The sequence below is a fragment of the Crocuta crocuta genome, unplaced genomic scaffold (genome assembly GCF_008692635.1).
Source record: "Crocuta crocuta isolate KB4526 unplaced genomic scaffold, BGI_CrCroc_1.0 scaffold118, whole genome shotgun sequence".
NCBI classification, from domain to species: domain Eukaryota; kingdom Metazoa; phylum Chordata; class Mammalia; order Carnivora; family Hyaenidae; genus Crocuta; species Crocuta crocuta.
This window is the reverse complement of record NW_027551558.1, coordinates 2,201,466-2,225,461: the sequence shown is the minus strand read 5'-3', so window position 1 is coordinate 2,225,461 and position 23,996 is coordinate 2,201,466. Positions and strand designations below refer to the sequence as shown.

The 23,996-nt window shown below is 38.6% G+C and overlaps 1 protein-coding gene across 1 annotated transcript in view; it reads left to right on the top strand.

Annotated features, from left to right (window-relative positions):
- The window catches only part of MRPS9 (mitochondrial ribosomal protein S9), a 62,810-nt gene that overhangs the window by 19,625 nt on the left and 19,189 nt on the right, over positions 1-23,996 (top strand). Inside the window, exons 3-4 of the mRNA XM_077749275.1 lie at positions 12,263-12,325; positions 12,410-12,440. Coding sequence (XP_077605401.1) covers positions 12,263-12,325; positions 12,410-12,440 — 94 coding nt within the window. The remainder of the gene's footprint in view (positions 1-12,262; positions 12,326-12,409; positions 12,441-23,996) is intronic.

The window sequence follows — 23,996 nt, the reverse complement described above, 5'->3', positions numbered from 1 at the left end:
AAAAGCAAAAACGGACAGAGACAGCCAGCTGTAACCAAAGAATTAAAATTATATACACCTATTGCAGTTCCTGTTTCTGTGTGTTTTCAAACCTATTATTTGTGTTAGAGATTTGGCTATATACCTATGACCTGAAGGAGTATAGAAAGAGAGAGAGTATATAGCTAATGAGTGTTATGTAGCGTTTCCATACTGACAACAGGCTTAATTATTTCTACAGACACACCTAATAATTTTTGGATACCCTAAATCAGGAAAACACTTTAAACTTCCAGATAATCTTCAGGAGAACACTGTGATTGCTTTTATATAATTAGAAGTTGTAATGCTTTTTTTGTAATATGTTTGGCTTTTAAGAAAGAATTGTAAGTCAGGTACAGTAATTTTTCTCTTATTTTATATGATGAGGTAGTCTGCAAAAGTGAAGTTACTAGATAAGGGACAACTATTTTTAATTGTTATCTGTAATGAAAACATACCAGCACTTGTCAGAAAGTGTGCAAGATGTGTGTCTGGGAGGCTGGTATACATGACCACACTCAATATTTATAAAACCCTTGTGGGGTCACTATTTGTTGTTGAGGAATATGGGGCTGTACAGGTCTTATTGTATGCAAAGTCTGTTTTTCCACACTTTCAAAGATAAATGTTTTGGGTAAGATTTTCTAAAATAAATTATGGTCTCCCCAGCCTTATTTAGTAGAGTATAGTGAGTGTAATTTAACCTGACTGTGCCTCAGGATTTTCCTTTTAGTATGGTTGTTAAGCTGTGATAACCCGGCTTGTGGCTCATAGTTCCTGTTTGTCCCTGTACTGAATGGCATGGCTATGCTTTATTACTGATCCCTGCCATCTCCTTTCCTGTCAAGATGTCTGACTGCGCGTCTGCCTCTGGCCATCCTCCTCTCCCAGCCTTCTGGCATAGTAACTAAACTTGTTAGGCCTGAGAATTGAAACTAAGAGCCTCTGGACTTGGTGTGAGGACCTGTGTGTCTTTCCTACTAAGTAAAATTGTGAATTTATGCCAGCTAAGTCAGCTCTCCATAGGCATTTTTTGTGGCTTTCTATATTTAGAACTTTATTCCAGAAGGTGGAACTTGAGTAGAAATCTGGCCTTACTGAGGGCAGCATATAAAATATGTGAAATTATACCTTACTAATCTTACATGTTATATATGTATAGCATGTATGAAAGCTTTTAAAAAGAGTGCATGAGTGCCTGGGTGCCTCAGTTGCTTGAGTGTCTACTCTTGATTTCGGCTCAGGTCATGATCTCATGGTGTGTAAGTTCAAGCCCTGTATCAGGCTCTGCACTGACAATGCGGAGCCTGCTTAGAATTCTCTCTGCCTCTCCCCTGCTTGTGTGTGTTCTCTCTCTTTCTCAAAATAAATTTAAAAAAAATTTTAAAGATTACAGATGTGGATTGATACAATAAAAAGATATATATGATATAAAATTTTATGAATAAAAATAATTCTGCTTGTCGTTTTTAATATTTACTTAAAAGTTACATTATTTAGAGTTTATTATTAAAGCTACAGCTCTGTATATTTGCTAGCATTTTTTTCCAAAATTACTTTGCTATATTTATATTTATATTTATATTTATATTTGCTATATTTCATCTTGTATTACATTTATGTGAAAAAATTATTTTTAGTATGTGAAATAACAAATTAGAAAGAAATGAGTCATGAGCAAAATAGATTTTCTGCATTTCAAGATAGCTTAATTTTTACCTAATATTTTAAGTTCTTTTGAAAAGAAAGGAATCACTCATTGCACTCCCCCACCGAACCACTATGATGCTACTTCACCCCCAGCAGATCTGTGAGGAGGAAAAGCTGGTCCCCTCTCCCAGTCAGTAGTGTATATGGTCACTGGCTGGAAGTATTAAATGCATGCTGAATGTTTTGAAAATCTGTCTTAATCCTGTGGGTCTCATCTCCTGTTCCTTAAACCTTTCACAGATTACTGCCAAATGTTGATCAGCAGGTAAAAAATACTTTTGGCTATAACCGTAGAGTTACTCTGAGGAGGACTGAACTGTCAGATTGAAGAGTGAGCTGAGTGGGTTCTGTATTCAATGTAAAACAGTTATAGTTTGACCAAGAGAAGACTATGTGTATGGAGACTAAAGAAATAAGCCCCCATAGTGTGTAACGGAGGCAGGGTTGCAACGGTTTTCTTCCTTCCACTACAGACCCAAGGCAAAAGGCTGGTCCGGTGACGTTGTAACACACTGGCATGCTAGAGTAGACATTAGTTTACAGTTATTTCAAAATCATGCTGTCAACACACAAAATAGTTGAGGACCACTGCTATTTGCATTTTCCTTTCTGAATTAAGTAGTATCATTACCAGTTTTAAGTTGGAGACATTTCATTTGTATCAAATGTTATGGATACAGAATTGCACTTGCATTTACTAATGTCTTTATTTGGGAATTAAAAGTTAAGTTCTACATTACTATAGAATTTCAGGAAAAAAGCCAGCAAATTGATATATAACACTGCTGAAGTCTACCAATTACTTTTTAATTGGTATTATAGACCTCATTCTGAAACCAGAATGTTTTATTCTCCTAAGTGTGAATATGCTGTATGAAGTTTCTCTAATTGATTTGCTGTGCCCATTCCATTTGATGTATCATTTTTCACAATATTTCATAATTTGTGCTCACTTCTAATGAACAGAGTCGTTAGGACAGGCATGTCTAAGTACAACTGACAGCTAACATTAGGTGCCAGATGCAGTTTATAAAGCTATGTAGAACTGTAGAGAACAGTTTAAATAAATTAGCACCTGTACATTAGTCTCACTTGCTGGTAATTTATAAGCGAATCAGTAGAGATGACATTTAGGTAAGTCATTGATCAAGTTAACAGCTGCAAGCCCACTGCCCAGCTGGGATACCTAATTAATAGAGATTGCATTCCTGACCCAGTGCTCCTCCTGGGTTGAGCCTGCAGTCCTTTTACACTTTGATTTAAGCTTAAGAATGTAGTCAAATACTTTGCCTTCATTTTGGGAACTCTTGAATTACCAGTATTCTAGTTAAACATCTAAAAATGTAAGAAACATATTTACAGAATGAGAATTACCTTACTCCATGACTTATGTGGGTGAATTTTTTTTAATTTACATTCTTTACTTTTGCAGCTTTTTTGGTTTTGTTTTGTTTTAGATTCAGGTAAACCATGCTGTTGTCCAATAAATATTTTTAAATATTTATTTTATTTTGAGGGGGAAGGCAGAGAGAGACTGAGAGACTGACGGGGGGGGGGGGGGTTGAGGAGATGGGAGAGAGAGAGGGAGAGGGAGAGAGAGAATCCTAACTAGGCTCCATGCTGTCACCACAGCCCCATCTCACCAACCATGAGATCATGACCTGAGCCAAAATCAAGAGTTGGTGCTTAATCGATGGAGCCACTCAGGTGCCCCTAAATTTTTAAAGGTTTCCATACTTATCATTAAATGTATGCTCCACTTTTTTTATTTCTAAAAGAAGCAGAGTTTTTGTGTTTTTTGTTTTTATGACAACCAACTATTGAACCTGCATCATGTATGTAACTTTTTTTTCAAATTTGACATAGGTTTCAAACACTTAAGAACTTTGCCAAGTTGAATTCCAGAACTTAATATAAGAAATGTCAAGCTAGAACTTATTATAAGAAAATACTCTTTTTCCCCCCATCCCTGTGGCTAAGTTTCTTCTCAGTGAACTTAAATCGGAAAGATTAAGTCATCAGCAACCTTAAATCAGAGTAAGGCAATGATTTGGTATCTATTTCAGGTATATAATCAGGGACATTAATGATATTTGCACACCAATATTAACTCCAAGCTACACCCAGAATCTGGTTCCTAGACTAAGAAAAGGTTCTCTTGAAACACAAATGCTAGCCTAAGACAAATACAAATATTGGGCTAGTAATATTGTTTTCAAGCTTCTTGAGGAAAATGGAGCCCCTACTGATATACAGTTGGCCTTTGAACAACACAGGGGTCGGGGGTGCCGACCCCTTGTAGAATCAAATCCTCATAGAACTTCTGACTCCCCCAAATGTCACTTAGCTGCTTACCAATAGCCTGCTGTTGACCAGAAGGCTTCCCGATACCATAAGCAGTTGATGAGCATGTATTTTGTATGTTATGTGTATTCTATACTATGCAATTATATTAAAGCAAACCAGAAAAAAAGAGAGTGTTAAGAAAATCAGAAGGAAAGGGGCGCCAGGGTGGCTTAGTCGGTTGAGCGTCCGACTTTCGCTTGGGTCATGATCTCGCGGTTCGTGGGTTCGAGCCCCGCGTCGGGCTCTGTGCTGACTGCCAGCTCAGAGCCTGGAGCCTGTTTCAGAGTCTGTATCTCCCTCTCTCTCTGACCCTCCCCTGCTCACGCTGTGTCTCTCTCTCTCTCTGCTAGAAATAAATAAAAAAAAAACATTAAAAAAAAAATCAGAAGGAAAATACATTTACAGTACTGCACTGTGTTCATCGGAACAAAAATCAGTGCATACATGGACCCGCAGAAATCAAAACCTGTGGTGTTCACTGTTCAGATGCATATATTTCTGTTTTTTGTTTCTGTGGAAGAATTGGCTGTTTCTTAGTTTACGTAATAGTTTTTTATGTAGATTGCTTTGAAGTGAAAAAACGCTTATTTTAGATGATTAGGAAACTTCTGTTAATTCTGTTGTAGTTGACAAATGTGGTCCAAGTGGGCTAAACCACAATTCTGATGTGAATTGCCAGTTTTCCTCTAATTATAAGATACTTGAGGTCCTGGGCCATGTCCTGCTGGTACTTCAGTGCCCAGAAGTGCCACACCCGTGCCAGGAAACCTAGAATATTACAGGTGACGGGTTAATGTTAGCAGAGACTCAAACATTTCCCTCACTGCCTTCTTTCACTGATTTTCTGGTTGACCTAATTTCACCTATCTTAATATTTAAATTCTCCATTGTTTTATCATGCTAATACAGGTATTTCTGAATAACATCAGGAAAACTGCAAAAAAAAAAAACCCCACAAGAGACTGACGTATTTTAACACTTTCTTTGCCATTAACACTTTTATTTGCCATTTTCATTTCTGGTACTTCTGAACCTTTCCCAACCGAGTCTCTACCTTAATTTAAAATTTTATCTGAACAAAACCCTCTGCCGCTAACCATTCTTGTTACTTCTTTGTTATAATTATCTTACTTGAAATACCGTCCTTAGCTTTATGTTGAAGTAGGAATAGCATTTTTTTTTTTATGTTTTATTTATTTCTAGGAGAGAGAGACAGCGTGAGCAGGGGAGGGTCAGAGAGAGAGGGAGTCACAGACTGAAACAGCCTCCAGGCTCTGAGCTGGCAGTCCGCACAGAACCCGACGCGGGGCTCGAACCCACGAACCGCGAGATCATGACCTAAGCGAAAGTCGGAAAGTCGGACGCTTAACCGACTAAGCCACCCAGGCGCCCCAGGAATAGGATTTTTAGGTATTGCATATCTTGGGAAGCCCTGAGGACTCAAGAGATCAGCCCATGGAAGACTTTATCTTTTTAGGTGTGGGGCAGAGGCTGTCACTTGTAAGGAGTGAGGATGAAGTTGTATGCCATCTGCAGGCAGAGCTTGGGGAAGTCTCTCGGGCCTGTGGCTTCTGAGAGAAACTGATTGAGGAAGCCAAAGGGGCATGTTAGTGGTATATGGAGAGAGATGGGGAGGTAAATGCTGGATTTGGAAGGGATTGCACAAATGCCTCTCTAATAAATGTCAAGCCCCCATGCCCTAAAAGACACCCGCACCTTAGGGATGTGGGATGTGCCTGCCACTGAGCCAACTTCTCCCAGCCTGGCCTTGGTTACAACTGAGTAATCCTGGTCAAGGAAGGTGAAATCTTACTGGTGGGTAAGGAGACAGTGTGAAAGGCAGGAAGCAGGAAAACTGTTGTGCTCCCTGCTGGGTCTCGCTCCCATTGTAGGGGCTGGTACCCCCATAGCTGATGACAGGGCTTCTAGTAACAAGAGATGGCAGTGACTTCAGTGAGACTGTGCTGGGGAGGTTGGTGCTGGGACAGCAGACTGCAGCACACGCGGTCTCATACTTTGCAAACACGCAGTGTCGGGAGCCATGTCACTACCAGCCACGGTAGGGGAAGCGGAGGGGTGCCTTTCTCCCTTCACCATTCCTGCCTTTCAGGTGGCGGTGGGGACCGGTACTGTGGACCTGGTCTGAATGCCCCACGGAGTCTGGAGAGTGTTCCCTGCAGGGTACATTGCAGAGGAGGCTCTGTCCTCATGGGCTCGGGAGGATGACCTTGTTCCTTCAGGTGGGCGTTCTGAGGCCACAAGAAAGAAGTGGATGCTTGTCGTTTTGGTTGTTTTTTTCTTCCTTTTGCTTTGTTTCTAGGAGGAAAGAGGTGCAGAACAAGCAGGAGTTTTCAGTATTGTTCACAACTCTGTATTTACATCTCTTTCCAGTAGCAAGTAAAGATTAACTGGGGAAAGGAACAGCGGGGGCGGGGACGGCTGGACCTGTGCTAATAATAATAAGGGTCCTGAATTAATAAACATTACAAGAGGACTAATTGGGTATCTGTGGAGTCTTGTGATATTATTTTCATTTTCACTCCATATGAGTGTTTGTATATATACGCCTACATTTTCCTGCCACTTACTGTATATAAATGTTTCTGCCTCCCGCACCCAGCATTCACATTCAGGCTGAAATGGGGTGTAGAATCCAAGTTCTAAGACACCGTTAGTTAAAGTCGTTCTGGTTAGTAGCAGAGCGCCTCAGTGATGTCAAGAGGGATGTCAGGAAATTCGACTTTCTGCAGGTTTCCCTGATACCGAGTCCCCGTTCAAGCCCCTAAGGAATCAAATCACAGATCCAGAGTGTTAAAATGCCCTCACCTCACAGAAGAGAAAACTAGGAATGGCTATCAAGTTAATTAATATTAACTAACACTAAAGTTTAGTTGCTCAGTCACAGTAGCCACATATCAAGTGCATCATAGCTGCATGGGCTACTGGCTGTCATATCAGCCAGCACAGATTGTAGAATATTTCCATTATCGGAGAAACTTCCTTTGGACTGTGTTGACCAGGCGATTGCTCCGTCATTTCTCCCCAAGTAGGGGTTTGTGTTTTTTGCCTTGTATTATTTGAAAGAAAGAGAACACTTTGGAAGCATAAGTAATACCGTTCTGTGATTTCATTTTGTATTGTCTTTCATTAAAACAATTCAAAATACTTGAAATACTGGTTTTGAAAACAGTTCAAAAATACACCGAAAGAATAAATAGAAATTTAGAAGTGTAGAAAATAGTTGCTTTTATCTGACTGAAACAGCAGCTTTACTAAAACAATTTCAGTTCAATGATAAAAGAACAAGAGTCATCACTTGTATGTGTATATATATCTGCGCACACACACACCTGTGTGTTTATCTATGTATATTAAGCATGGGGGTAGGAACCAGAGTTGAAAAAGCGAAATATTCTCGGCTAATAGCACTAGCAGTAGACATTACTGTGTATACTTTTCCTTGTGAATATTTTAGTGATACAGAAAAGGAGAAATCATTGTACCGTGCATACCCGATGACCATCGCCCAGTTTAAATAACTTGACATTTTGTCATATTTGCTTCACCTGTATATTTTGTGGCTGAACTATTTTCTCTTAAAGTTAATTACAAATATTATGTTATACCTTACCCCTTCATGCATGAGTATATCTCCGGGAAATTGGGATGCTTTCCTCTATGACCACAATACCATTATCACATTTAACTAAATTAATTTGAATACAGTCTGTAGCAAAGTGTGAGAACATTTATATATTCTTTATTTCGGTTTCCCCAATTGTCTATAAAATGTTCTATTTTCTAGCTGATTCACTTGAGGACTCTGCAGTCCATTGATTGGTTCTTGATTTATCCCTTGAGTACAGTATTTCCCTGCTGTCTGTGGTTTTGCACTGTCTCTGGGTACAGTGATCTGTGGTGAGTCCCAGTCCAGCAGCACAAGATCCTCTTTCTGACAAATCAGAAGGTCAGTAGTAGCCTAATAATACGTCACAGTGTCTGTGTCACTCACCTCACTTCATCCTGACATATAGGTATTTTATCATCTCACATTATATTATCACCCAATACAGTGAGGACTTATGATTTAGTAAATATCTGTTAATTTGCTTTTAGCTGAGATTTTTTTTTTTTTTTTTAAGGCAGTGCCCCTTTTCCTGATCCTTTCAGGAAATCTGAGTATTTCTAGCAACTTCTTCATCAGCTTGTTTTTGTTCTTTAAAACTGAGATTGCCTGTAAGACCTGGACACCCTTTGCAGTCAGTGCTTTATTTTCAAGTTCTGCCAGTTAACTTCCTCGTGACTTATCGGAGTCTTATTTTCCTGAGCTGTGGGATAGAATTCTTTACATTTTTGTTCTCTTCTTGGACTGTCTTTGGCGGTCACCTAAGTTAATGGTAATTTTTATATTTGAAAATGATGCCAGTAACAGCTTGAACCTGATGTGTAAGTGGGTCTTATTCTCCCCCCTGTAATTATGGTGCTCCCACCCCAGCAGAGGAGCTGCCCTTTAGCCCTCTGCACCAGTATTCTCACCCAGGCCTGGAGTCCGCAGGCCCCTGGCTAAGATGGCTGACCGACCTTGGGGCTGCTGTGTCCGACAGTGGGGACAGGCCCGAAGTCCAGCTGGCCCACACATGCTATAGGCTCATGGTGGCCCTGCTGAGACACGTTAGGCTTAGAAAGACCTGACTGATTTGTTAATTTTTAACATTTCCCTCAGTTTTTTATTTTGGAGATTTTCACATTTCCAGGAAATCTGAATATTCAATGAATAGAAACATACACATACATATATATGTATACCTTTCACATTGATTTGCCAATTCACGTTTTGCCACATTTCCTTTCTCTGTATACATAAAGACTTTTTTGAGTGAGCCGTTGAAAATGCAGCTGTCGTAACGCTTAATCCCTAAATGGACAGCATGTACCCCTAAATATACAAACTTTATACCATTTTTTCCACAATACCACTCTTATATCTAGTTCAGTTATAATAATTCTATAATGTCATGTATCATATAGTCTATACTGAAATTTTCTCAATTTTCCCCAAATGCCTTTATAGCCAGCTAGTTTTTGTAGAACCCAGACCATTTGTCTTCTACAATTGTCCCACCTTCTGGCTTTCTACGTGCTTCTTTGTGATTCGATTTAGGGTGTATAAAGGATAGTGCTCCCGTGATACTGTGTACTGCTTTTCCCCTCACACCAGGAGGCACGTCGCGAGTTTGTCACACCATTGATTGTTCATCTTACCCCTTGGTACGGTAAAGTAGTAACCACTAAATGGCTTTATTGTAGAAGGAACTTCTTCCCCCCTTGTAACTGGCAAGTAATCTGCAAGGTACTACCTTGGATCCGTTTGAATATTCCATTCCCCAGTAACCTTTTAGCCAGTGATTTTAGCATCCACTGGTGATCCTTGCCTGAAATTGGTGATTACCTTGAAAGTTATAAAACATTGATTTTCTACATCTGCCATTCCTTCTACTTCTATTAACTGATATTGTTTCATAAAGAGGCTTTCCTTTTCTCCTCGCCCCTACTTCAGAACCCTGGAGAAAGAGAAAGAAAGCCAGCGAGCAAGCGAACGTGTGTGTGTGTGTGTGTGTGTGTGTGTGTGTGTGTGTGTGTGTGCACGCACGTATTCATGCAGACTCTTCAACAAGTACATATTAAGTGTGTTTTTAGGCATTGTCATTGTTCTTTTTGATGTTCACATTGTCCCAGGTGTGGCCAGTGGGAGCNTGTGGGTGTGTGTGTGTGTGTGTGTGTGTGTGTGTGTGTGCACGCACGTATTCATGCAGACTCTTCAACAAGTACATATTAAGTGTGTTTTTAGGCATTGTCATTGTTCTTTTTGATGTTCACATTGTCCCAGGTGTGGCCAGTGGGAGCTCCTTGAAGCTGGCTTCTCTTTTTGAGCATTTCCTTGTTTTCTGGCACAGGAAAGTGTCTCGGGCTTATTTTAAACTTTTCCTGCCTTAGGCCTAAGCATTTCTCTGCCATACTCTGTTCCTTAAAGCAGGAAACTGTATTTAGAAACCAAGATTTGGAGGCTAGGGGCCACCCATTGTTCCTAGAGTTTCATTGTTTCTATGCTCTTTCAGGGGACACAACTAAAAATTGGTATCTTCTAAATATTATAGGAATAATATAGGAAATAATATTTTTTAAAGATCCTGAGTGTGTATTGATTTGTCTAATTCAAACTAGATTTTTTTTATATTTGTATCTCCTCTACGTAAAATTTTGGTCACCATAAAATTAATATATGTATTTATGCTATAATATACACAAAATATTTCAGGATTTTAATATTAATATCACTGACATTAAGCTTTCCAAATAAAGTTGGGGATTTCTTTGCAATTGTTTTTTTGTCATTAGAAGTTAGGTTTATTTGTTTATGTCTGTATTAAGTTTTAGAGGCTTTTTTTTGAAAATTTTAGTCTTTAATGTATACAACATATTCACACTTCAGAGTTGAGCTGGATAAAGGCATACCCAGGGAGCCCCACTCCTCCATGCCCCTCACCCTGCTGCTGCCCACCCTTCATAGACGGTGGTTTTTCTTAGATTCCACTCTACTTTTCTGTGTGGAAAGAAACCTGTGACTATTTCCCCCCACTCCTATATGTATTTTCTTACTTCTTTTTCTTACACCAAAGGTCACACTCTAAGTACATTTCTTCTGCATCTTGCTTTCACCTGTCTTTTTTTAATGGTTCGAGTGCTCGATGGCAAGAGTGTGCCATCATTTATGCCACCAACCTTGGGGGTGGTCTTGGGTGTTTCTCATATTTTGTTGTTACAAATCAGTGAATAAGCTGCGAGTATGTTGGTTTTGCCCGTGGGAGTGTAGCATATAAAGGAATTCACCATGTTTTTCTTCTAGTACTTGTTTGATTTGATTCTCTGTGTTTAGCTGTCTGACTCATCTAAAGTTTATTCTTGTATATGCTGTCGGGTTTGCATCCACTTTTATCTTTTTCCAGATAGCAGTCCGTTTTCTCAACATCACTTACTAAAAGGTCCACCTTTTCTCCTTCAGAAAGGAAAGCAGAAGAGTCCCTGGTTTTAAAAAGAAAAAAGTTCACAAAATTAGCACTCTGATGTTTGATCTAAGGATGCCTTCAGTGTCAATTTTATTGCCAAAAGGCTGAATGGGAGAATTAAGCTTGACCCAGAGTCACAGATGGGCTCCCTAAAATAATTGAATTTATAAGCCCCAAATTATAGGTCCCTCCTTTCAGGGGTGGAATCTGGTCTAGCACATTTACTGTGTGGGTGGGCAGGGAGGCCCATCCTGAGAACAGCCTCTCTAAAAGAGCAGTGCTGTGTTCATATGTGCTGCCAGTTCATTTAGAGTTCAGATACAGTGCTGATAAGATCCAAGGCCACAGACTTCTCATCCAACATCCTTTAACAGAAATGACAGTGTGCATGGTTTGCTTTTCACTGTGAGGAGTGGTGTTGGAGAAGATGCTGAAATGAGCAGCTTATGCGGTTGTTCTCAAGGTGGCAGCATACTAGGCGAGGGTCGTTTGGAAACGTGGAGGGGACTGGGCGGGGTGGGGGGGAAGATTTGTCACAGGCGCTGGGGATATTACTGGCATAGGTTGTGGAGAGGGGCTGGGGCTGGGGTGTCCTCTACCTTCAGTACAGGGGACTGGGAAGGATGCCTGCGACGGAGCTGTCACACTCAAAACACCAGTAGCATCCCCATTGAGAAACAGACATTTAGGAGAACTTGGCTGGAAAAAATGTAGCTTAAAAACCTATCACAACTTCTAGGAAGAGTTCAAAGAACATCTAAAGATGTCCCAGCTGTCACGGTGGGTGAGACATCGAGCCTGCNGTGTGCTCTTGAACACAGAGATTATAGAGGAGTGCCTCTCATTTACTTTTAAGAAAGAGAGGTTTGCGGCATCACCTCCGTGTTTGAAACCGACGCTTGAAAATTGTTAATAACCAGTTTAATAGTTACAAATTATTTTTCTTTTGGGGGAAATGTGCAGGTACTTTTGTTATCCCATTTAAAAGATTATGAGATGAGATCATGTATATGAAGCTCTTAGTTTGCTATCTGGCATGTAGTAAGCAGTCAGTAACTATTAGTCATAACATTAACGTGTGTGTATAATAATTGTTAATTAACCTTTGTGTCTATTTTCAGAGAGCTATTGCTTACCTTTTTCCAAGTGGTTTGTTTGAGAAGCAAGCCAGGCCCATAATGAAGGTAGTTATCTTAATATTTTTTAAAAATTGCACTTAGGTTTCTGTGTTACAGTAATTATCTAATGCACTTTAATTTATTTTACAGCATCCTGAACAGATTTTTCCAAAACAAAGAGGTAAGTTCGCTCAAGAATGAATGGACTAACAGTTCTTCCTTTACTGCAGTGTTCCGTTGCGTGTCTGCAGTGGCTCACACATGGCGGCGAGGCACTACTGTGTCGTGGCCATTGTGAAGTGAGTCGGTGATGTTTTATAACTAATAAATGACTGCAGTTTACAAACTAGTTTCTTCAGTTGTATTACAGTTTGGTCACGTTAGAGTTCATGCCTGTGCTCATGTCACACTAATCTAATAGCTTTTTTGACGAAGAGTTTAGTGCAGATCTGCTGGAGACTAATTCAGCATTTTTTACTTGAAAACTTAAAATTTTTGTTCATTTTGGAAGCATATTTTCACTGAATATAGCTTCTCCCCCCCTTTTTTTGCTCTTTTCTTACATTAGCGATATAATTCCATTGTCTTTTGTCTTGCATTGTTTCTGATGAGCAGTTAGCCATCATTCTTGCCTGGCCCTCTCTTTTTTCTGGCTTCTTTTAAGGCTTTCGCTTTATTTTTTAAATGTGTAAAATTAAATCTAGAAGACATACAACAGGCTTTGAGGTTGCCAGCACATCATGTGTTTACTGTTGTCTAATTTACATTAAAAGCCTGTTCCCCAGTGTGGACTAGTGGTAGTCGTCAGTTTGTTTAAAAGGTACTAAAGCTAGAAATCATTTCTGAAAAACACTCGGTATAAATTTACATTTATCCATCACTTTTTTGCTATAACCCTAGAGGGTATTTTTCTTTAAGGAGGTATCTGTTTCTCCCCATTTCTCTGGCATAACCCAACTGTCATTGACGTATCGTCAGAGTATTTTAGTTTTGGTTTCCTTACAGTGGAGCAAAGAACTTAGACTTTCCAAGAAATCCAAGCGCAAAATATTTCTACACTTCTACAGACTTTTTCTCTAATGACACTGAAGATGAACAAACTTTGTTTTTTAGTATCTTGCCTTTCAGTTTTTCTAAAGCATTCAACTTCGTTTTCATAGATGCAAAAACTGGTTTTTCTGTTTCCACTCATATTCCATCCATTTACGTAATACTTAACTCACATAATTATAGAAGGAAGTAAAACTGTCATAAATGGGTTTGGGAGCGAACACAACGGACTCCTAGTAAGCATGTAACTCAGCAGCAAAAATGTGCCTGGTAGAGAAGAGCCTGGTAGCCACAGATGCTCAGTGTGCAGGCAGCATTCATTACTCAGTATCTAATTAGAGCTGATTACACAGAGATTGGTAGGAGAGCAGATACTTCTATAAGGAATGTATTTGTTGCCTTGACACTTCTGCTAGGTCTGAGCCTGTGCTCAGAGCCAGTCATTCTCTCATTCTGCTGCTTCCCTTCTCTCTTTGCAGTGATAACTTGAATCCCATTAGAAATATTACGAGTCTTTTTATAAATACATTCTGTCTTTTTGTATCTTCTCATTTCTTTGGCCGATTATAAACTATAACATTTCAGTTAATAGCTCTTGGGGAGATAATAAATGAAGGCTGTGTTACAAAAGTACATATCAGTTTTCGAGATGCAGCTCACTTGTATAGAAATAAAACTGCATACACAAGGCATAGATACTGAAACCTAGTGGCTTTTCTGTAAATGTGGTATCTGATTTTTTTTCTCTTATTTTTAGTGGCTTGTCTGTTTTTCAGCCTCACAGGCTCCTCACTTACGTGTCTTCTTCTCTTTGTTCTGTGTATCTCTACTCATTGCATCTGTTATGCATCTGCCCCTCTGAGGCTGTTTCTCTCAAATCCTACCAGCTTCTCAGTATTAGAAGTTTGTTATTACATCAGCTGGAATGTAACACTGAAACTTCTACACATCCCTGCAAAATGCTTGCTATTTTGGAACTGTGTCAGTAGTGGAAGGATTTTATTACACTGCAGTTAACTATATTTAAACAGGACGCCTTTAGAATTAGCAAATTTTCTTTTGCCACCTACCTACCCGTGTTGCTGTACTTTGTAAACATAGGCAAACTGATTTTTTATGTTTAAAAATACCAGTGAAATTTAGATTTGAATAGACTATGGTGCTTGGAAAGTGCCACCTCTTCCTTTATTTAAAAGGTGAAAGCTTTCAGATTGAGTTAACATAAAAATCCAGCTCTGCTGTTAAAAGGCAAGTGATAAAAATATTGGAAAAAAACAAAGATATATTCCAGGTTGATGACAGGCTCAAGGAATAGTACCTAACACCAGATGAAATGGAATTCAAGGAGGTCGGGGAATGGTTCGATGAGACAAGAATGTTAATTTATATTGATAGAATCTAATATCCATTAAGTGGTTTTGACGACCATGAACCTTTTTGTACCAAGCATTTAGCATTGAAATGTTCATAGCAAAAGCTGTTAACTAAGGCTCTGAAGAATTTGAATAACACAGCATGATTTTATAGCTATACGTACAAGTGCAAAGAATACACTTTTCTGTATGGATGCTAATGGAATATTAATAGAATTATATAGGTCATAGAGGAAAATCTAACAAATCCCAAGAAGTACAGATTATATAGATTTTCTGACTTAAAATCTATGGAAGCATAAAACTGTTGGATTAAGGAGGAAATAAAAATTGAGATTACAGATTATTTAGAAATGTAGAACAATGAGAATGGTTCATAGCAAACCCAACGAAATATGGACAGGTTATACAGAGGCAAACATGTATTTAGTAGACATTAAGAAAGACTGGAAGTAAATGAAACAAACATTCAGTTCAAGAATGTAGAAAAAGAGCTAATTGAATGAAGAAAGAGAAGAGGTAAGATAAAACCAACTGGTTCTTCAAAAAAGCCATGAAATTGATCAACTTCTGGCAAGTTTGGTCAAGGAAAAAAGAAAACATAAAAGGACCGTGTTAAAATGTTTCGATATTAGTATTCAGAGGGTATTATTAAAGTATAAGATTGTTTTGGGTAGCCTTGTTCTACTTCGAAGAATATCCTAGTTAATAACAATAACCAGTGTTTATTGAAACTTAGAACAGGTCAGGCACAGTTCTTAGTGCCTTGTATGTATGTACTCCTAGTCTTCACAACAGTCTTAAGTAGATACTCTCGTGTTCCTCATTTTATAGATGAAGGAAGTAAAACACCAAGACTGATCTCCCAAGGACACAGGAAGTGTGGGAGGCAGGATGTACATAGCCCCCGGCAGTAGTCACTCCAGAGCACTGCCGCACCCCACTGACTCTCACGCAGGTAGTTTAAGGAAAAATACCATTCCCAAAATTGTCACTCAGAGCTAGAGAAGTCAGAGGTAATCAGAGAGGAACAAAGCCCAGAGGGTCTGTCAGTGAGGTCTATCATACCTTGGAAAAGCTTGAGCTTTTTAAACTGTTACAGAGCAGAAAAAAAAGAACAAAAGCTTGCAGATTCACTTTAAAGGCTCACATAGTTATTAGATGTAGACATGAATTGCATAAATACCTGTAGTCTAGTCAAATTAAGTAAAAGGATAGCAAACCAAATAAAGCGTTATATGAAAATGTTTCAAAGGACCTTTTCACCCCCAGGAATATAAGGATGGCTTAATATTAGGAATTTATTAATGTGCTATTTGAGTCAGGGAAAAAACATTTTCATAGATGAAACAAAAAGATAATTTAACAAACTTCAGCATTTTTTAAAATGTCAGTTTTGAGAAAGAAAGGGAATGTGTGCATGCAAGAGTGAGGGAAGGGCAGAGAGAAAGGGAGAGAGAGAATCCAAGTAGGCTACTTGCTGTCAGCGCAGAGCCTGACGCAGGGCTTGATCTCACACACTGTGAGATCATGACCCAAACTGAAACCGAGAGTGGACGCTTAACTGAATGAGCCGCCCAGATGCCCCAGCATTTATTTTTTGATGAAACTCTTAAACTAGAACTAAAAAGAAACTGTCTTAGTTTGAGAAACAGACACACATTAAATTAAAAAAAAACCCAACATTTCATTGGATTCCTTTACCTTAAGTTCAAAAGTAAGATAAGTGTGTCTCCACTTGCCTCTGGTATTCAGTATTGTTTTGAAAGGCTTAACCAGTATGATTAAAAAAGGCACTAAATTTAGGAATAAGTAGATTATTATTCATAGAGGTTAGGATTGCCCACTTAGAAAATCCAAGACCACAAACTAAAAACTATATTAGATTTACAGTAGAATATCATTATTTAGATATCTGAATATTGGAAACATTTAAATCATCAATTGTTCTAATTTTTTAAAATGAAACTCTTTGACAAAAACATGCCACAGTATAGGTAAAGGATGAAATATTAAGTATGTAGAGATAATAATGAGCATCCTGCCAGTTGCTGACAGCAAGGTGGTCAAAACTGCACAAATCAGTATGGAATGGAGTGTAATGATCTAAGTAACATGTTGGTCTCACTCGTAACAAATCAATTGTGATTTTTTTTTTCTCTGCCTATATGTATTTTGGTGGACAGGAGCTGTTTTAAAAACACTGAATTCCAACTTTACAAATAAATACATGTCTGTGTATACACATACAAAAATATGGGTCTGTGTGTATTCTATTTTTTTTTATTCTGTATACTTACCCATCTTTGTTCTAAACGTCTAAAATTATTAAAGGCTGCCCATAACTCCTTTTGCCGAAGTTTCCCTTGTCATCTCTTGATTGAGAGGAGTTCATTTTCTAGTAGGTTCTTCAACGAGGGCTCATAGATGCAAAATTTTTTTGCTCTTACGTGTTTAAAATTGTTTTCTTATTTTAACAATTCTTAAAGTTGAAAGACAGCTAGGCTGGAGGGAAAACCCTTTGGTTAATACTTTCTTTTCTTGAGCTTCTTGAAAGTGCTGCTCTATTGTTGCTTTGCTTTGGCCGTTCTTGAGAAGTCTCAAATCAGTCTAGTTATCTTTCCTTATGAGTCATTTAGCCTTTTCCCCTGGTAGTCCTAAAGAGTCTTTACCTTTGTTTAGTAGCTTTATGAAAGTATGGCGTTGAATTGATTAGTAAGGGTTAGCATACTGTGCTGCCAATGAGCTCTTTATATCCAGAAAGTTTTATAATTATTAGTTTTGTTCCATTTTTTCTTTTTGTCCCTTGGATCTCCAATTATATAAATGTTTTCCTTCTTTGGTTGTTTCCCCTATCAGTCGTGGTTTATCTCTCTGATTCATCTTACTTCTTTCTTTGTCTCATTTTCATTTTCTTGATTATTTTTCTTTTCCCGTCCAATATCCTTTATTATGTTTTTTTTTAATTTTTTTAATGTTTTTTTATTTATTTCTAGGAGAGAGAGAGAGACAGCATGAGCAGGAGAGGGTCAGAGAGAGAGGGAGTCACAGACTCCGAAACAGGCTCCAGGCTCTGAGCTGGCAGTCAGCACAGAGCCCGATGTGGGGCTCGAACCCACAAACCGTGAGATCATGACCTGAGCGAAAGTCAGACGCTTACCTGACTAAGCCACCCAGGCGCCCCGCCTTTATTATGTTTTAATCTAATTGTTCTTGGGGTAACTGATAAAGCAGTATACATTTCTGATGATTTTTAGCTTTTTCTTCTGTTTCTTCTCTGAGTTTAATCAAGATGTTTCATTTCTTTTAGTTTTTGGTCCATTATGAGCTATGTTTTGAAGATTTGATTCAGGGTCTTTTCCAGTAAACCCAAATGCTTGTTTGAGAATACTTAATTCAATTTAGAGTGTTGCATTTCACTTTCCTTCTGTTTTGCCTTTGGTTTTGGTAACATTTTAGTCTATGTACTTCTTACTCGTCTTTATTCTACCTATAATTAAATTATTAAAGGCTACCCATAACACCTTTTGCTAAAGTTTCCTTTGTCATCTCTTGGTTGAATGGAGTTCATTTTCTGGTATGTTCTTCAAAGAAGGCTCATACATAACAAAATTTCTTGAGCTGAACATTTGGATTATTCTCATTTTCTGTTTTAATTTTGTAGCAGTCTTTAAAAAAATAGATGGATGGGGCGCCTGGGTGGCTCAGTTGGTTGAGCTTCCAACTTTGGCTCAGGTCATGATCTCACGGTTTGTGGGTTCAAGCCCCACATCGGGCTCTGTGCTGGCAGCTCAGAGCCTGGAGCCTGCTTCAGATTCTGTGTCTCCCTCTCTCTCTGCCTCTCCCCACTCATGCTCTGTTTCTGTCTCAATAAAAAACAGACATAAAAAATTTTTTAAAAATAGATGGAAATAGGTGTCTGCATGTCTGTGGACGGAAATATCTAGCTGCTTAATCCACTCAATGGAATTAAAAAAAAATGTATCCAGAAGATGACAGAACTGGGTCAAGACTCAAAAGTCCCTTATGACTTTGGAATTAAGAGATTTAGATTCTAGAGTAGAATTAAGTAAAATGGCTAGTTGACGGATAAACATACAACTGTCAAATAATAGATAAGATTATGTCCATAAGTCTCAAGAAAAGCAAAGGACAGAGATCAATAAATTATTTTAAAATTCAGAACTTCTTTTTGGAATAAAGACACTATAGATTTACAAAGCAATTAGGGTACCTGGGTGGCTCAGTTAAGTGTCAGACTCTTGATTTGGGCTCAGGTCATGACCTCATAGTTTATGAGATCGAGCGAGCCCCCACATTGGATTCTGCAGTGACAGCATGGAGCCTGCTTGGGATTCTCTCTCTCCCTCTCTGCTCTCTTCCCTACTCCCCCAAAATAAATAAACTTAAAAAAAAAAAAGCAAGCAAACTGGAGAAAATTTGAAACAAGACAAAGGTCTGATACCTAGAGTAAATGCTCTTAATGTTAAAAATAGCTGAACAGAAAAACAGTCAAATCATAAATGAAAATACAAGTAACCAGTAAACATAAGGAACTATCAGATCAGAACAGTGATGTATGAAACAATGACAAGAAATCACTATCCCTTATTAGATAGGAAACTAAGTATTATGTATCAGCAAAAAACTAGAAATGGTCTAAATGTTTACCAGTTTAAGGTAGCTCACTAAACCGTCAGAGATAAACCGTCAAAAAACCTCCTGTGGAGTAACATACTGGTGATCAGGAGAGGCATTTCTGGTTGGTGACACTGTTGGGTGAGCAAAGCAAGTGAAAAAGCTATAGTGTTGTCTTAGTCTGATCAGGTGACCATACACCAGGTGGCTTACAAACCACAGAGATTTATTTCTCCCAGTTCTAGAAGCTGGGAAATCCAAAATCTCACACCAGTGAGAGCCTGCTTCCTGGTTCATAGACCACTGTCTTTCCCTGTGTCCTTACATGGTGAAAGGACCGGGGATCTCTGGGGTTCTTTCTGTGAGGCCACCCATTCTATTTGTGAGGGCTTTGCCCTTATGACCTGATCACCTCCCAAAGGCCCCACACCAAAATACCAGCACATTGAGGATCAGGTTCCAACATGAATTTGTGGGGCAGGGGAAGACAAATAGTCTATAGCAAGTAGGTAGTGTAAATACAGCTTAATATCATTTGTGTTTTTAAAATACATGCAGACAGGCCTCGGTATTTCAGTAGGGATAGATAGATAGATAGATAGATAGATAGATAGATAGATAGATAGATGTAAATGTACTAAAACAGTCCAGAACAATAAACTTTCACCTTGCCTCTGGCAAGAGAATTGAAATATTTAATCTGTATGAGGGGGAGTAAGCAAAAGAAGTGTTCAGAGGGAAATTTATAGCATCAAATGCACAGGTTAGAAAAGAAGATCTGAAATCATTTATCTAAAGTTTCCATTTTAGGAAACTAGACAGAGAAGAGCAAATTAAATCCAAAGTAAAGGAAAAGAAATGATAAAAATGACAGCAGGAGTCCGTGAAGTTGAACACAGGAAATCAGTGGAGAAAATCAACAAAAGCTGGTTCTTTGATAATAAATTTTATATATCTGTTTTATTTTATCAGTAAAATCGATGAGCCTCTAGTCAGGCTAACTAAAAGAAAGGAGCAAGGATACAGATGACTAATACCAGAAACGGAAGCGAGGATACCACTACAGATCCAGGGACACTCAAAGGATAATTAAGGGATACTGTGAACAACTCCATACCTACAGATTTGGTAGCCTACATAAAATGGACCAATTCCATGAAAAATACAATCTGTCAAAACTTACACCAGAAGTAGACAATTTGAATCGACCTGTACCAGTTAAAGAAACTGAATCAGTAATTTATAACCCAGAAGATCTTGGGTTTGGCCATGGCTTTTTATATACAACACCAAAGGGTAAGCTGGATTTCATTAACATTAAAATTTTCTGCTATGAGAAAAACACCACCAAGAGAATGAAAAGCCACAGAGAGGTTGTAGAAAATATTTGGAAAAGACATATCTGATAAAGGACAGTTAGCTAAAATACACAGAAAACTCTTAAACTCAACAGTAGTTTCTTACTGTTGGTGACCCAATTTAAATGAGCCAAAGTTCTTTGTAGATACCTCACCACAGAAGATATAGACATGGCAAATAAGCATATAAAAAGATGCTTCACATCAGGGAAATCCAAATTAAAGCAACAATAAGATCCCACTACACACCTATTAAAATGGCCAAAATCCAGAACACTACTACCAAATTATGCCAAGGATGTTGAGCAGGAGGAGATCTCCATCTTCGCTGGTGGAAACGCAGAAAGGGGCAGCCACTTTGAAAGATAGTGGCTTTCAAAAATTAAGCATATTCTTCCCCTATGATCCAGCAGTTGTATTCTTTGGTATTTATTCCAAGGGGTTGAAAACTTAAGTCCGTACAAAAACCTGCATATGGATGTTTAAAGCAGCTTTATTTGTAATTGCCAAAACTTGACAGTAACCAAGTAGCCAAGTTACCTGAAAGTAACCATATGCATCGGTATGTAAATGGATAATTAAGCTGTGGTATGGTACAGACAGTGGAATATTAGCACTAAAAAGAGGTGCTGACAAGCCATGAGAAGACCTGGAGAGACATAAATGCAAATTACTGAGTGAAAGAAGCCGGTCTGAAAAGGCTACCTACTGTATGATTCTGAGTATAGGACATTCTGGAAAAGGCTAAGTTATGGAGACCATGAAGAGGTCAGTGGTTGGCAGGGGTTAAGGGGAGTAGGTAGAGCATAGAAGATTTTTAGGAAATTGAAACTACTCTTTGATATTATACTGGTGGATTCAACCCCGACTACCGGGAGTGCACCCTAATGTAAACTACAGCCTGAGGATGATCATGACGTCCCATAGAGTAGTTTCATTACTTGCAACAGGGATACCACACTAGTGGGGGATGTTTATAATGGAGGGGGCTATGCATAGGTGGGGGCAAAGATAGCATCCAGGAAATCTCTACCTTCCTCTTTTGCTGTCAAAGTTTCTAAAACAAAAAGTCCATTTAAAAAGTAGTGAAAGAAGAGTATATTGTGTAATTAAAGTTAATTTTATAGAAAACATGGTTAAGTGTGGGGACAGTGTCAGGAACAACAAAAACTTAAATACAGACACAACTTAAAAATATACAAGGTATGTATGTAGAAAATTATGAGACTTCAAGATCATAAGTGAAACTCTGAATAGCTGGAAAAGAAGACTTCATGTTCCTGTAAGGAAAGAGATTGCAAAGTTGCTTCTTTTCACATTATTAATAAACGTAATGTGATTTTCATCAAAGTCCTGGTAGGGCTTCTGGGAGAAACTTAGAAACTTTATTGAAAGAGTAAATGTGCAAGAGACAGCTAGAGATGTTTAAAAAGAAATAAGAATAATGAAGGAAACTTATCCTATCAGCTGTCAACATGCAGCAAAAAGCTTTGAATCCAGTGATGGTCGTGGTGCAGGATTCTGACAGACAGACCAGTGGACCAGATTAGAGGACTCAGCTTAGCATGCTTGTTGGTGCCATACCTTGTGAGTTCTAAGACAGGTTTTCCATTGTAAGATCTTTGACAATAGGATTCATTTTACAATTAATGTAAACTATGATGATCAGCTTTTCTTTCCTTCTTTTCTCGTAGAAGATACATGACAGGGCATCTTAAAATTTGGAACATCTTGGGGGCCTGGGCGGCTCAGTGGGTTAAGCGTCCGACTTCGGCTCAGGTCATGATCTCGCAGTTAGTGGGTTCGAGCCCCACGTCGGGCTCCGTGCTGACAGTCAGCTCAGAGCCTGGAGCCTGTTTTGGATTCTGTGTCTCCCTCTCTCTCTGACCCTCCCCTGCTCTCGCTGTCTCTCTTTCTTTCTCAGAAATAAATAAAACATAAAAAAAAATTTTTTTTTAAATCTGGGACATCTTTAGATGGAATGAAATATCATGAAATCAAGTATACATAATACACGCACCCCATATATATATACACACACACCCCTATGTACTCACGCACCCACACATGTGAAACCCATGAGACCCAACTCAGAAACCCCTCTAAGTTTTACAGTAGAGTCTTACCTGCAGCCGTGATATTTGTCTTTCTTGGGCACATTCTGACTGATTGCTTTAATGATACAGGGAAAAGGGATTGTAGAGTAAAGTTCTAAATCTTGGAAGATATGCAGGATTTCACGAAGTCTCCAAAAATGATGTGGGAGAAGTATTTAATTCATCTACAGCCATTGGCAAATAAAAATTTGTTTTCTTTTTTCAAGCTAAAATCCCTATCAAGACTTTTCTTCATAATTTATCAGAAATTTTGATCTTCATTTTATGTGTATTCACTTAAAATAGTGAAGACAAAATATCCTACTTATTGTACAGGTGGTATTTGAACAGAAAGCACACTATCAGAAAAGTAATGGGATAATGACTCTCTTTTCTTGACGAAGTAATAACTTGGGTTTCTGCCTCATGGACGCAGATTTCATAGAGGTGAAATTTCTGCACATGGAAAAAATAAAAATTCCAGAAGAAAATACAGGAAAATAGTTTTTAGAAAGCCCAAGTCTTAAAACATGCTCGCTCAATAAGAGTGCTGTTGTCCCTGAGGTGGCATAAAAGGGTGCACAGGAGGTGAGAAAAGTCTGAGCTGTTACAGTGTTTATGGCCCTCTGAAGGGCCACTATATACATCAACAGATACACAGTGTACTTGTGGTATTAAAATTTCATGGAGAGGGAGGCATTTAGGGGGGGAATATCTCTCAAGACTTCTTAGTAGAGGTGATAGTGAAAAACAGTCAAGAAATGGTGCCAGAGAGGAAGTGATAGATTCTATAGTATGTGTGTGTACATATAAATTATTGATTACAAAAGACACTGTAAACCAGATTAAAAGGTGAATGACAGATTGGGAGAAAAGAGTTTTCAACTTATGTAATGAACAGAGGAGTGTACCTTTAACGTATTGGTGTTCCCACAAATGGTTAACCCAGAAACAACTCAGTAGAAAGAAGGGCAGAGGACAGGGAGTTAGGTTTGGTTCATTTAGTGTAGTGCCTCCATTCCTCAGTTTATTTGGTGTTTATTAGATGTGAATGACCATCTGTATTTCAAATGGAATTACACATAACACCTTGAGGGGCCCCTTCTGTTTTCGACGTGTAAACTCTCAGAGGTGTGTCACCACAGAGTTGGAACAAGCAGTATGCCATGGAAAAATCCGTTTAGTTTTTTTCTTTGTTATATTGTACTTTTTCCTGACGTCC